The following is a 15,679-nucleotide window of genomic DNA, read 5'->3' as shown; positions in this document are numbered from 1 at the left end:
CTTTGATATTTTAAGTGTCAAAAATACTCCACACACAATAGTCCAACGGATTGGTATCCGGAGATTTTGGTGGCCATTGTGAGCTGGAAATAAAGCGAAGAACCTCATTTTGTAACCATTCTTGGGTGTTGTGTGCTGAGTGCGATGGTGCTTAGTCCTGTTGGAATGTCCAAGGTCTGCGTTCAAAATGTTTGCGTGCTTTAATACACCCTCGGCAATTACTCTGATGCCAGGGTCGATTAATACGAGCGGAGAGCTACCATCGGCTGTTATGGCGGCCCACACTATTACCATGGCCGGCGCTTATGTTCTGGTGGCCAACCGAAGGTGCACATTATCAGCTGACCTCTTTGGCAAGTAAACACGATCATTTTGTTTGTTTACAAACTGCTGGACAACGAATGTTTTCTCATCGGAGAAACCCAAATGCTGGAGTGCTCTAACGATAGCCCCTTGTAGTTTTCCACCCAAATAAAAAGAAATCACACTATCACGCTTGAATTCCATCACGAATAACTTTTGTCTAGAAAATTCCCACTAAAATGCTTTTGTACGCTTGTAAACAATATAATGAGCTGTCACTGGAATACTTTGGACAGCTGACGGACGAGTGGCTTAAAATTGACATCAGTCTAAAGTTGGTTGCAGTTTATTCATCTCACACTGTATAAACATATGTTGTTACGGGAGACCTACTAAATATGCATAATGGTGTAGGCTTTCATATAGTCGGAGCGACCGACCTTCGACCTTTCTTGACTGGTTCTGGATAAATTGTGTTTTTGAGCAATCTATTTTGGACTATTCTTATCTGCATCGTAGCTTCGCGACCAATTTTATTTAGTCATTGTATTTTTCTTTTTCTTTCAAATGTGAAAATGAACCAAATGAATTCCGCAAACAATTAAGCTTAATACATTTTAGGCTCGTATATGAAAATGACACATTCAGCAATATTTTTATTCTCTTCACAATAAAATGGATGGTATATTATTTTGTGATTTCTTTTGTAATTCTTCGAAATTTTCGTCAGACGCGCCATTGAAAATCTGCCCCGGTTCGCGTTGCCGGCCCGTACTTTTAGTTTAATGCCTATTTTTTAAAGCATAATAATTCGCAGATCTGACTTATGTAAGCAGCAACATTTTTTAGTAAGTAATGACTTCATACTAATTTCTAAATAGAAATAAATATTCGTGGCAAAAACTATAATATATGTTGACCTACCGTCGGTTTTAGATATTTTGAATAGCCTGATCTTATTTTTCAGTCATATGCTTTAATCTGAGTGTTAAAAGCCTATATGATATAGAACATCTGAAAACTCAGCTTAATGTTTTGTATTGTAAGTCTTAGCAATACTTTCCATTCAAATGAGCTGCAATTTGGAATTTCCATTTCCATTTTATATTAAGTTGTGTCCACCTCATAATTGAGGGCAAAATGTACACTTCACCATAGTATGTCAAATTGAAAAAAAAAAAATCATTATTGGCATATTTTCACGCTATTTTTTGCCAAGATACCATTCCGAAATTGTATGAATTGCCAAAAACCGTCAAGCCGTTCTTGAGTTGTAAGCATAGTAACTAACATAACTTTCTTTTATGTGGCAAATTTAATTCTTAATTTTATGATAAGCCAAAATGAAAACAAAATTATATACATTGTATAGAATTGACAAAAATAGAAAAACACATTGAAAAAAAGAAAAAAATCTTCAACTTATTCGCTAATTTTTTTACGGCAAATGTTTAAATGTCCTAACGAAATTTGGAAATAGAATGTACTATTATTTTGAAATTCGATTCCATTGAAAATTTTTTCTCGATTTTTTACCCAATTTTAGAATTTTTGCAATGTGATATTCTCTTTTTTTATTTTTGGATTTTTACTTTGGTGTGACTGCGTTAAATTATTTCGACGTCATCTATTCACTGAATACATATATTTATAAGAAAATTACCAAAATACGTCGAATATACAAATTTTCAAAATTGAACGCATACATTTTTATTATGTATATAATAATGTATAATTGTTAAATTATGAATATGAGCATTTGCAAAATTCAACAGTTTAAAAATTACGGTATGGTATGTAATTTGTATAGGTTTGGCAAAACTAATCTTATACATATCAAGCATGATGAAAAAATTTTCAATAATATTTCATTGACAAGATCCAACTTTCAAAAATAAAAATGCTTCCTTCGAAATATGCATACAGATCAGACTTTGTATCAAAAAAAAAAAAATTGTCCTAATTTGTACCAGGCGAGTTTATTGGCGGTTTGTGTTATTCTATTTTAATTATATTTATGCAAAATCAAAACACGAAAATAATTGTCCGAAAATGCCAGTACATCAGTTAATATCCCAATATTAATATATTTATATTCTACTGTGAAGGTCCCGGAAGGAGTAGAAATTGAATTAATTTTGATAAAAATTAAGGCTCCAAGGCTCCATTCGTTTTTGTTCCCACCATCCAGATCGTCCAACCAATTAACGAATCGACGGAATTCGTCCAAAAAGAAGTGGGGCTTAAAACCATTATTTCGATGAGGACAGATAAGGAAAACTCAACATCTGGAAAAATTAGTAAGTAAGATGTTCAAAATCAGTCACTCAATTTGTTATTTTAGTTTTTATGCAGTTCAGTCAGATCACATAAATTGTTTTTCCAAATTATGTTTCGTTATGACTTATTTTTCAATAACAGTTTATGTACGTTTTTGTCTAAAAATTTTTATTTTATATTTTTTTTGCCCTACAAGTTTTTGTATAATTTTTTTTACTCAAATAATGCATTTTAAAATTGAATGGACATTCACAATACGACAGCATGCTGAATTGTATAATTGCCGTCGTTTGTCAGCAACTAAAACCTAAATTTTTACGCTTTAATTAATATACATTATTGTTTAAAACTTGCACTGATAAAAGTCTGATTGACCGTATAAATTCACAACAAACACATCATATCACTTCCAAAGGAATTGAAATTGTAAACAAAACAAACACATGATTAATATGAGCAAAACAAAACATAAAAATATAATGAAATTTGCAATAAAATAAAATAGAAAAACTCCAACATAAAACAGAGAAAATTCCAAACAGCCGACCCACAGAGAAGACCATCGATAATGTCTTACTTTTTTGCAAACTCACATCAAAATGAGAGATTGCCCCAAAAGGGAACACATACGCAGCAGCAGTATCGCACCTTTCAAACCAAGGAAAAACACATTGAAAATCTCACACAAATACATTTGCAAAGTAAGAGCCGCACAAAACTCACACAAAAACATCGACTAAAGGGAAATACTGCTTGCATTTGGCCTATAAGAAAATTTCACCGCCCTAACCACCATGATGAATTTTCCTCATCTACGAAATATAACAACACAATACAACTCAAACACACATGCCCAACAACAACAGCAACCACCGCACACTAATACATCACTTACCACTCACACCCAATGGGTTTGAGTGAAATACGGTTGGGTCACACGAAATGAATTTGCTGCTTTAGATTTTTGGAGTGCATATAATGATGTATTACCAAATTGAGTCTTATTTCAAATTATGGCGAGAGCATCGAACATGTTTGATGTTGTTGGTTCTCAGAGAACTGTGTGTGCGCGCGTGTGAGTGTGTTTGCATGGGGGCCTAAAAAATGAACTGTGTGTTCATTTTCTTGTGTTGTGTTATGTTTTGAGTGGATTTCAGTGTTAGATTTTTGGCATGGGGAGGTTCCATTGGCGTTGTGTTCTCTCTATCTCCCGTTGTTGGGGTTCATTTGAAGTCCCATGAACTCTCTCACCCAATTTATCTGCTGTTAGGGGCCTTTTGTTGAATGGTTTTTATGATGTTTGCTTTAGTGTTCGCCTATAACGTGCCACATTTAAATCATTTTTATAGCTATACTATGAAATAAAATTTATTGTGCCATAAGTTTTGGTTCTTCTATAAAATATAAATAAATTCATTCCGTCCCGGTGTTAGACCAAAAGCCGTCGCTAAAACAAGTGTCGAGTTGGAGTTTTTATTGGATAACAAAGTGGAAATGCTTGTGATTTTTGTAAAATATTTTAAAGTTATTATCTAATTAAAAGCTGCTAAAGTGTTGTGTGTCTGATGGTGTGTTTTGTGCACATTTTTAAGAGTTTTCCCCAAAATGTGTGACCGACTCTTTGGCTCGATGACTCCCAAATGAAAAACAAGTTCTTTGTGGATTTTATACTCATTTAAGCTTTGTTCTGATATTCCGACTGCTCTTTTGAATGTTATTCCTCGCTCTTTTGTGTTTTCAGAGCATGAAAACAACGTGTATTTTAAGGGGGAGCTCTTTGGTTCGGTTGCAAAGACTGCTAAGGTGAGGGGGTGTTATTAGGGCTGGTGTTCCTGCTTCTGCTGCTGCTGCACTGCCTACTTCTGATATACGGACTACTGTTAAAACTCTGGTTGTGCGCTATCGCAATCATTGTCATCATCGACCAAGGAGGAATGGGCACCATGCTCAGAGCACAGCACCATCCATCCATCCAACCAACCAACCAACAAACATACACTCAATAACCCATAGACAGAGAGCCAAGCCAAACAACCACACAAAACAACCATCCATCCAGTCAGCCAGCCAGCCAGCAAGCAATACGTCGTCCGCTACAACAACCAACAACACAACATTCTTCAGTCATAACACAACCAACAGTAAAACGTTGGATTATTCGTTCGATGGCAACGGTTTGGTTAACAGGCGCGCGCTTTCTTTTATTACAAAATTTTATCGCCAATTATTTTATGGTTATTTGAACAATTCTGGGGCGCTAAACTCTACGTCAAAACAAAAGTGTTAAGAATAGAAAAAAAAAAAAAACAAAAAATCTAAAACAGTCTCATTTTGAAAATAATGCCGTCGTCGTTTTAACTTAACAACTCTCCCCTTTGACAAGACTAATAAAGAACCAACAACTAGTGGCTCGTTCGCTCGTGTGCTCCACTCATAATCAGTGAGTTTTTCCGCCCGTCCTAACGTTTGTTTGGTATTTCGTTTTGACTTCTGGTCGTTGTCGTCATCATCGTCGTAGTCGGGGTACTGAGCGCCTTGTGCTGCTGCCGTAGTCGTTGTCGTCGTTCGCTGCTATTCACGTTGGGCGCTATCATCATCACCCAAATGCACCGCGCACTTGAAAGAAAATCTTTATGATTATTTTGGACATTCAGTCAGTTTGTCTACGACGGTCGTAATGAGAATACATCACTTAATCAGCAATAGCAACAAAATACAAAGACAACTTGTACAACAACTACAAGTCGTACTACCACTGCTACTACCAACACTACAACTAAAACTAATCGTATCACAAAAATAATAATAACAATAAAAACAAATAATAATCGTAAAAATATACAATAAAAGTAATTATTATTGTTATGATTACAACAACTAAACACAAAATAAAATAATACAACAATAAAAACGGAACGAAACAAAACAAAACGAAAGAAGCGGCCAACCAACAAAAAACAGCAACACACTATTGTTATTATAATGATAATGTTTATTGTTGCTACAAGTGACACAAAAATAATAAATTTCAAATTTCAATAAATTATTTCGTTCTTTCGCTATAAAATCAAAAACAAAAAAACCAATGCCAAGCAACAAAAAAATATTAACAAAATAAAAAGTGAAAGAGTAAATGACAAAACATTTTTCTGTGAAATGAAATGAATCTATAAAATAATAATAATAATAATAAAGTGCAAATTTAAACTGGAATTCAAGTATACGATTTTTGAAATAATAAAAATAATAAAGCTATTTAAGACATATATTTAAAAAAAAAATACAAATATTTAAGACATAAATGTAGAAAATACAAATAATTCAAATAAATAAGACAGAATTCAAATAAAGTGCAATACAGTTTATAAAAAATAAATAAAGAAAAATATTTTAATAAAAGTAAATCCCAATTACGAAAATCGAAGCAACAACTCTCCACTTAAATTTTCCTTCCAACCATCTACACATATTTAAACCGCCAAAATTCTTACCGCCAACAGTATGAATTCATATTTTGAACAAGCTTCTGGCTTTTACGGCCATCCACATCAGGCCACTGGCATGTCCATGGGTACCGCTGGCCATCATGATCAGTCGGCCACCGCCGCAGCAGCGGCCTACAGAGGTTTCCCCCTATCGCTGGGCATGACACCCTACACCAATCATCATCTGCAACGTTCTACCCAAGATTCCCCCTACGATGCCAGTATTACCGCCGCCTGTAACAAAATCTACGGTGATGGCAATGCCTACAAACAAGATTGCCTCAACATCAAATCGGATACAATAAACGGCTACAAAGACATATGGAATACCACAGCGAACGGGGGTGGAGCCGGTGGTGGCGGCGGTACTGGTGGTGGTGGTGGCGGTTCAGCGGGCTCGGCGAACGGTGCAAATAATACCGCCAATGGTGGACAAAATACAAGTGGCGGTGGTGGAGCTGGTGGAGGCGGTGGTATGCCCGTCAGACCCTCGGCCTGTACACCGGACTCACGGGTGGGCGGCTATTTGGACACATCGGGCGGTAGTCCGGTAAGCCATCGCGGCGGTAGTGCCGGTGTTGTGGGCGGCGCCGGTACCGGGGTTGGGCAAAGTGGTCAGAGTGCTAATGTCGGTGGTGCTGGCGGTGTAGGCGGGGCAACGGCTTGGAATGCGAATTGTACAATTTCAGGAGCCGCCGCCGCACAAACAGCAAGTAGTTTACACCAGGCCAGCAATCACACATTCTATCCCTGGATGGCTATCGCAGGTGAGTTGAAAAAATATTTATTTTCTCAATACTTAAAATAAGTACAAAAAATAGTACGAATTCTGGGCTTTGAAAAAATGCATTAAAATTCAATTAAAACATTTAATTCACCAAGCTCACAAGGTTTCCAGATACAAGGAGATCAGGAATCGAACCCTGAATCAAATTCTACCAAAAAAAAATTTTTTTCATAATTTAGTAGGGGTAAAAAAAATAATAATAATTGCGGTGAATACTTAAAAGCAGTATATGTTATTATGCACCCTTCTCGAATGTATTATTGGTCTTTTCTTAGAAAGTTATGAATGTGCGCCTGTATAAAATAAGGCTGGTATTAAGCCTGGTTTACCCAATTGAACAAAGTGTATATTTTACTAATTAATTGCATCAAGTCGGTAATCTAATTTGAAATAGTTCTTAACGTTTTATACAACTTCAAAATTCTCTCAAAAAACTTCGCAATACTCATTTTGAAAGGCATTTTTATATCTATGCTTTTTTAAAGCTAAATAACAAAATATAAAATGTATTAGTTACTCTGAACATGATGAACAATCTTTCCCATATGATATAAAAAAATCAGTCAGGCAACAAACACCATAGTTAAAACAAATAAATTTAAAATATCCAAAGTACAATCTGTATGTCTAAAAAATTAATCTAGAAACATCTTAAAAAACTAATATCAAAAAGTACTTGGAAAAAAGGTCGAAAACTGAATTTCAATTTCAACAACAAATATATTTATATTCCTAAAGTCTTATAAAACATAAACCCAATTTTTAAATAAATTTGATTGAACGCCGTTATAATGATCACTGCAGAATTAAAATTCAATTTTTTTTAAATATTCTTAAAATGTTAGAAAATAAATATATATTCACAATATCTATTGAAAATTAATATGAAATAGACCTTGATGTTTTGAAAATTTTTCCATTTTTTATTGAATTAAATTTAATGAATTCTTCACAAATATTTTTTTGATATTGTGATTAGGAGATAAATATACTCTATTAGATGCCTAATAACAAGTATTACGTTAAAATTTTTCATATTTCTATGTAAAATAAGTGAACAATAAGCGAATATGGACCGCGAGTGATAGAAATATGCTTGTAAAACTAAAATAATTAACTTCAACGTTCTTCCCAAATTTACAGTTTTTCCACTTAAAGAATCAGATCACTTGAACTCGGAATAAATATGAATGTGAGCAGTGTTTATCTGTTGTCTGTTGGTGGAGAAGTGTATTACTTAAGAAAAAGCAAACTCAAAAAATCTATATAACAAATCCTAAAACTATTTCCCATTGAAGAATAAAACATGTTTTAAAACATAGTTTGTATTGGAAAATTAATTCAAAATACCAAGTGGCAAGAATACTCCTCTATTGGTCTAAAAATTGAATTTGTAAAAAAGGACCCGCCTAATCCAGTACATTTTCATTGTTATTTAACATAATACATTTTTATGAGTCACAAGAATCTCTGTTCTGTAAAAAATAAATACAAAAAATCCGTAAAAAAATAATACAAAAAACAATACATTTCTAAAAATTTAGAAAGGTTTTTATTTGTTAGTATTTACATAACCATTATTCTCTAAATTGTTCTCATTATATATTGTATTGCTTATGACAAGCAGTAAATTTCGAATTTTCCCAAAAAAAAAAGTTAATTAAAGATGTGTGTATAGAATGTAGTCTTGTAAGATGCGTCAAAAGGAATTTCCAATCTGGTGTAATTCTGAAACAAACAGTAAAATCCAGTTCCAATTGAGAGGATTCTTCCTAATTTTTGGCCGTTTTCGTTCGCATTTGTTTTGTTACAAAAGTCAAAAATGCAAGAGAAGAAAATCGCTCGTTTGCTTTTCTTTGACAGAAGAAACATTCGCTACAAAAACCATAATCTTACAAAAACTGATATAATTTTTTCGAAATTAAAACAACATATGGTTTATAAATGTCCATTATATCCTTAAAGTATTGTCTTGTGTCAATCTTAAAACTCGAAACTTAGTCTAGAATATATTTCATGTTTAGTTGAACTCAGAACATTTGAGCCTTCACTACACAAAATACGAAATGCTGCCATAGATGGTTTGTCAGATATTGTGACGTATATAATATACTTTTCCGACATATCATACATACGTCGAAAAATTCGTAAACCTATGCATATAATAAGTATTTTAGGCAAAAATACGGTGATAAAATATTTGTCAACCTTATTATAATTTTTAATGACCGCATGTTAGCCATCTGAGAAATCATTTCACTCTTTTCATAAATAGCAGCCTTCTGGCAATAAAAGGACAGAGCCAAATTAGTTTGGTTGCAGATTTTGAAGCTAGAACGAGAGACAATGCAGTTTTTCTTTATAAGAAACACAACGGTCACAAGCTTGGCTACTTTGCAACAAAAAACACAATTCCTGTTCTATAAAAATTTTAATAAAAACAATAAATGTCAATTGAAAAATGTTTAAAGAAAATATTTTTAATTCATTTTTTATTTAATTTTAAACTTCGGATGTAACTTAGCTAAATCTAGAAAATGTACACGAGGATAGTATTATCATTCTGATCATCGAGGTTTCAATAATACAACCTTAACGTTTATCAGCCAACTTTGGTGCGTTTTATGTGGGATATTACAATATCTTAGAGGAATATATCGTTTTATACTTCTTTTACGTTTTGTACAGGTCGTTTTATATATAATGTTGTCATTTTATACTTTTTCTAGGTTTTGTACAAGTATATGACGTTTACAACTTTGCGACAGTCGAAAACCTAAAAAACTGTCAACCTGGCCATCTAGGATTGTCTCACATTCGTTTTAAAGTGGCCTGCAGAAAATTAGGACTATTAGATCCAACATAAAATGTGTGGAACTCTCCAATAAATTTTAAGTTATAAAGTTAATGTTGTCTTTGGGTATATTTAAAAATCTAAAGACCTATTTATAAGGTGGTGTTATTTTTTGGCCATTTTCAGATTTTTTTCTTTCAGAAAAATGTCCATATTCATTGAAAAAAAAATAATAAAATTAAAAAAATTTTCTATATTTGACATTTACCTAAAACTTTTGTTACATCTAATATGATCTTAATACAATAGAACGTTTCTTGGATAGGGTTAAGAAATTAAGCGAACAAAATTGACAGGTTATTGACGGGAGCCTAAATGCAAACATGGATAAAATCCATAAAAATATTTTAGTGTTTGATTGTTTTCTAATTTTGATACTTTTGAACATCATTCTCTCTATCCTAGACAATTCTGTTAGCCATGTTGATACTATTCTAATTTTTAATCCTCATTTGATTTTTCAACGAATTTTAAGTTCCACGTCTCCAGTTCCACGTATTCCAGTAACATTTTTTGTAATTCCCTTTTCAATGGCTCCACTTTTTTTTCCACTCAAGTTTTTTTTTTATCTCAAAACAAGCACGGTGCGTCGTGATATGAAATCAGCTGCAGTAATCATTCGTCATTTTATGCACTTGTTATTATTATGTGATTGAATTCAATACACTTTCTGAATGTTGGCCAATTTGCAGTTGTTTTTGTTTATATTTTTGTTGTTTTCTTCATCTGCTTCTGCTGACGACTGACTGCCACACATAACCCCGCAGTGATATAATAACAGTTTCAGTTTCACGGCATATATGATTACGTTTGCTTGGGGTTATTCTTTGGGTTATTGTATTTTAACCGGTATTTGAACGTCTCTCTCGATGCAGATACAATTTGAAATCAATTATTTCCCCATTCGATTTGATTTAATAGTGGCATTTTATTATAATGATATTTGGTTTTACTTGGAATTTTTCACTTTTTTAAAATGATAAGAAGAGTAGAATATAAATTACAAATAATAACTTTATTTTTCACACAAAACAGCTTCAATAAATAAACACACATTTTTTTTTTGTTAAAATATGAGACAAAAATAACCTTTCATGCAAACCGTGACAATAAATGTTAATTGCACAATTTGTCTCATAATTTGTCACCTTTGGAGTTTAGCTTTGCACCAGTAAAGCAAACAGTGAAAAAAAAAATCAAAAATTATGACTTCCAGCATCATAGAGGCTACCCGGCTAGCTGCCATCCAACCAGGCGGCACTGGATAGATTCATGTTGCCTTTCACAGTCGTAATGCTGGAAAAGGATAGGAAAAAAATGAAAACCTTTTACTGAGCAAGAGAAGAAAAAAGCGCAACACAACGTGTAAAAACGGTGTGAAACAATCCTTTTAATTTGAGAACATCAACAAACCGTTTAAAAAATAAATTTTTTCGCACTCCATGAAATTTTAGTTTTTGGTCCTTTGCTTGTGGTGGGTCTTTATTTGCCATCGCTGAAACAACAAAACAGGCTAGCTACCTTTCTTCTAGAGAGCAACCTAATAAAGCATTTTTTTGTTACCAACAATTGCAACAGCATCAACATCTGTACAAAACAACCAGGCAGGCGACCAGCTAGCGCGAATGTGCCATAACTGGTAGAGTTAATACGTGTTAGAGTTTAGTAACCGGGCATGTCGGCTGACAACGCCAACGCCACATGTGTCTCTGCATAGTTCGTTCAAAAGCCCTTTACTAAATACAGAGCTCACCGCGGTACACAATTATGTAATTATTACATTTACAACACAGCCAACAACAATATTACAAACTCCTCAACTACTGCATTAGAAGACTCAGCAAGAGTTTGATGGTTTCTTTTTTGAAAAAGAAAATTGAAGAAATCCAATAACCAAGGCAGAGGATAACTCATAACCAGTTCATGCAATCCGAAACTCTTTGAAATCGTTGTGCAAACACACCCACACCATGTGGCTGTTTCATATTGCGGACATTACAAGAACAAAGATTTTCTAAAGATAGGCCACCTAATAATGAAATTAAATTCTTAAGATTGCTTTCAGAATTATTTCTATATTTTCCCACAATGTTTTTTTTTAGTTCTTGACATTGTGTGCCGTTAGTTTCGGAAGAACTAAAATCTCAGCCATTCACATATTACGCCATTTTGTATTAGAGTATATACGACATGTTTTTCTTCTTAATGGAATCGTATTCTAAAAACAAAATACCAACACTCCAATGGATGGCTATGATCAATTCTGTGGGTTTTTGTGGCTGTCAACATTAAATATATATTGTAATCCATTATTTGACCCTAAAAGATCATCAAAATATAATGTTGCTGATAAAGATTAGGGCGATATTCTTTCCATATTAAAACAAGTAAGCAAAGGCTACAGTCGAGCGGGGCCGACCGTTGAATACCCTACAACACTATAATAAACGATACAGTTTATATAGGCGAGATACTCGAAAGAATTCCACAAGATATTCTGACAAATAATAAAAGAAACCATCAGGTTCCGTTCTCCAATTTTCTAATAATAGCAACATAAACTAATTTGCTCATTTCCAATTTATTGGTAGATGTTGCACGTAAATGGTCTTCCTGGATCTGGAACCAATATTTCCCAAAGACCTATAATCTCTCAGAAGTGGCAAAAGATTAACATTTATTATTGGTTTTTGACTGAAACGCATCTATATGAGATACAGACATTTGACTATATTCTTCAACGAAATCAGCGTTAACGAAAGAGTCAGAAGTGCGTCTTTCCAGTATTTGTGAATTCTCCAAAGAGTCACTGGAATGGACATTTTCGTATTTTGTCTACAAAAGTTGGCAAACTATTTCACACATTGAATATTTTTGGAAACTGCTTGGCTTTTTGCAATGCCCGTAACCCCCATTCAAATGTGCGTGAGGATCGGGCAATACTGACCTCTTGACAATTTTGCAGTTTTTTTGGTCCATTTCAACCCTTAAATATATGGCGATTATCTCCAAAAAGAGTAGGCTTCTATTCTGACCCTCATCTTATCCCCATGCAAAATTTCATAAGGATCGGGCCATAAATGCGATCTATATATGATATCCTGATATCCTAACTACTTAGTTTTGTTAGCTGTAGAAATATTATCAAATGTTTTATTCAAAATGAAAATATGCCAAAAATATGACAAAGTTGAAAAAATATGAGAAAATATTACAAAGTCAATATTTTCATCTTTAGAGAGATATTTTTATGCAATCTTTTAGACGTTTTTTCTTCCCTGCCAAGAGGCCATTTTAAATTAATGAGAACTGTCGAAATCAGTTCAGCCGTTCTCGACATATAAGAGATCTTTCAAGCATATCTTCTTTGATAGACATATATATCGCACATATTTTGCTATATATCCGATTTGATGGATGTTAACAACAATGTAAAGATCAGAAGTAACCTTGTCATGGCTTTGTGATTTCGCCGGGATTTAATGAAAAATTTTGAATTTTTTCAACACAAAAGATATGGTCTATTTTACCCGCTAAATATTATCCAATGACCACCCAAATTGGTAGGCTTCTTCCCCGACCTAAACTCTAGCTACATGCGAAATTCCGCGTCGATTGGTCTATAATTGCGACCTGTAGAGCAACTGCAAAATCAGAATTTTTTCAGTTTTTGGTCCATTTCAACCCCTAAATATTATGCGATCATCTCCAAAAGAAATAGGGTTCTATTCTGACCTTAACCCCACCTACATTCTAAATTTCGTGAAGATCGGGCCATAATTGCGACCTGTAGCGTGATTACAAATTAACATGGACAGACGGACAGACGGACAGACGGACAGACGGACGGACGGACATACATAGCTAGATCGACTCAGCTCGGCGAGCTAGGAAGATCCATATATACTTTCCTATATGGGAAACCAATATTTCGAGGTGTTACATAAATTCTGGCCCAATCAAACTTATAATACCCCCAACACATAGTGTTGTAGGGTATAAATAGTTTTTATTTATTGTAAATGGCAGCAGAACATATTTTAACAATTGTTTTGATTTATAACATTTGAACTCTTAATTAGATTTTGAATTTTGTAACTATAACAAATGTCACTTTTAATATATACTTCCATTGGGAATAGTTACACAAATTGTTTGTTTATTTTATAACGACATTAAACGAAATACAAGGTGAGATAAAAAAATGCAACAAAGTCAAACGCCATAATTTTTACGTTTTTTTTTTTTTTAATTTTATTGAATGAAAGCAAAAAATGTCGGAAATAGCATCAAATTTTAGAATAAATTTAGATTTGTTCGAATTGGTCACCTTTGGCACGAATTATGGCCTTCAAACGGCCAAAGAAACCGTCAAAAGCTGCCCGAATGTTGCTCTGCTGTATTCTGGCCCATTCCCGTCGAAGCGCTTGCTTGCGGTGATCGACACTTTGTTATTTTTTGTGCCCCTTGCTTTCCAAAATACTCCAGACACAATAGTCCAACGGATTGGTATCCGGAGATTTTGGTGGCCATTGTGCGCTGGAAATGAAGCGAGGAACCTCATTTTGTAACCTTTCTTGGGTGGCGCGTGCTGAGTGTGATGGTTCTGAGTCCTGTAGGAATGTCCAAGGTCTGCGGCCAAAATGTTTGCATGCCCTAGGCTTTAATACACCCTCCAGAATATTTTCGCGATAATATTCGACATTTATTCTGATGCCACGGTCGATTAATACGAGCGGAGAGCGACCATCGGCTGTTATGGCGGCTCACACGATTACCATGGCCGGCGCTTGAGTTCTGGTGGCCAACTGAAGGTGCACATTTTCAGCTGACCTCTTTGGCAATTAAACACGATAATTTTGATGTTTACAAACTGCTGGATAACGAATGTTTTCTCATCAAAGAAAACCAAATTCGGCAGTTCACAACTTTCGGCAAAGCAACTCTTTGTAAGTATGTTCTTGCACTTTTTGGAATTTCGATGGCTTTACTCCGAGCTCATTTTTTCAATATTTTCCGAATGAAATATTGTGATATATTCAGCTCACGAGCCATTTTCCGGCCATTGCGGCACGAGTTTCGATCAAGTTGGTTCTTTACTTTTCGAACCATTTCTGCTGACCTTGCTGGTTTCTTTTGTCGACTACCTTTGCGTCGGGCGACGCTACCAGTATCACGGTAACGAGCGATGGTACGAGACACAAAATATTTATTCACATTTAAATGCTGGAGTGCTCTAACGATAGTTACTTGTGGTTTTCCAGCCAAATATAAGGAAATGACACTATCACGCTGGAACTCCATCACGAATAACTTTTTTGCTGGAAAAGTAAATGCTTTTGTACGCTTGTAAAGAATATAATGAGCTGTCACTGGAATTGTTTTAAGAGCTGTCGGACGAGTGGCTAATAAATGCCGCCAAAAGAATGCTGATGTTTTAAAAAATGTATCTGATATTTTCCCAGATAAAAATCAGAGAAAATAATATCAGATGCAAAAAAATAATATATCGATTATTATTCTGATAACGAAATAGACAATGCATACACATTTTTAAGCAAAAGTGAAATGGGGACCTGGCATCACATAAATTCAAAACATTTAGAATAATCTTTTCTTAAGCTATTTTCATTTGTAAAAAATAGTAAAAGCACCACTTCTAAAAAATAATCTAAAAAATGGTTGTAAAGGAATAAATATAATCCCCCAGCACACAAGTGAGACATTATTTTATAGACAGATAAAAGTAAATAGGTTTCCTTCATCAACTTCAACTTTATTTTATATTTTTTCCACGGATGCAATTTTCTTGCAGGGCGTAAGCTAATTTAGCATTTGAAAATCGGATAAATTTATTTCTTGGCTAGCTAGTGTAAAACCGGACTTTTTTATATTTCCTTGATTTCCTTTCATAACATCTCAGCGTTGGCCATAACTGGAGGACAATAGTCTTTGCCTTGTTTGATGTTT

General features: G+C 34.2%; 1 protein-coding gene across 5 annotated transcripts in view; it reads left to right on the top strand.

Moving 5' to 3' along the window:
* The first annotated feature begins 3,933 nt into the window (after window positions 1-3,933).
* The window catches only part of LOC101896868 (homeotic protein ultrabithorax), a 74,514-nt gene continuing 62,768 nt past the window's right edge, over window positions 3,934-15,679 (top strand). For 2 of the 5 annotated variants that reach the window (XM_059126658.1, XM_005178543.4), the window contains exon 1: window positions 3,935-6,835. In XM_059126658.1, coding sequence (XP_058982641.1) covers window positions 6,085-6,835 — 751 coding nt within the window. In that variant the 5' untranslated portion in view covers window positions 3,935-6,084. Of the gene's footprint in view, window positions 6,836-15,679 lie in introns of all 5 variants that reach the window. The other 3 variants (XM_020035091.2, XM_005178544.4, XM_005178546.4) reach the window with 3 other exon arrangements.

The sequence above is a fragment of the Musca domestica genome, unplaced genomic scaffold (assembly GCF_030504385.1).
Source record: "Musca domestica strain aabys unplaced genomic scaffold, Musca_domestica.polishedcontigs.V.1.1 4, whole genome shotgun sequence".
Lineage (NCBI taxonomy): Eukaryota > Metazoa > Arthropoda > Insecta > Diptera > Muscidae > Musca > Musca domestica.
Note: the sequence above shows the minus strand (reverse complement) of the source record. Positions and strands in the feature narration are given on the sequence as shown.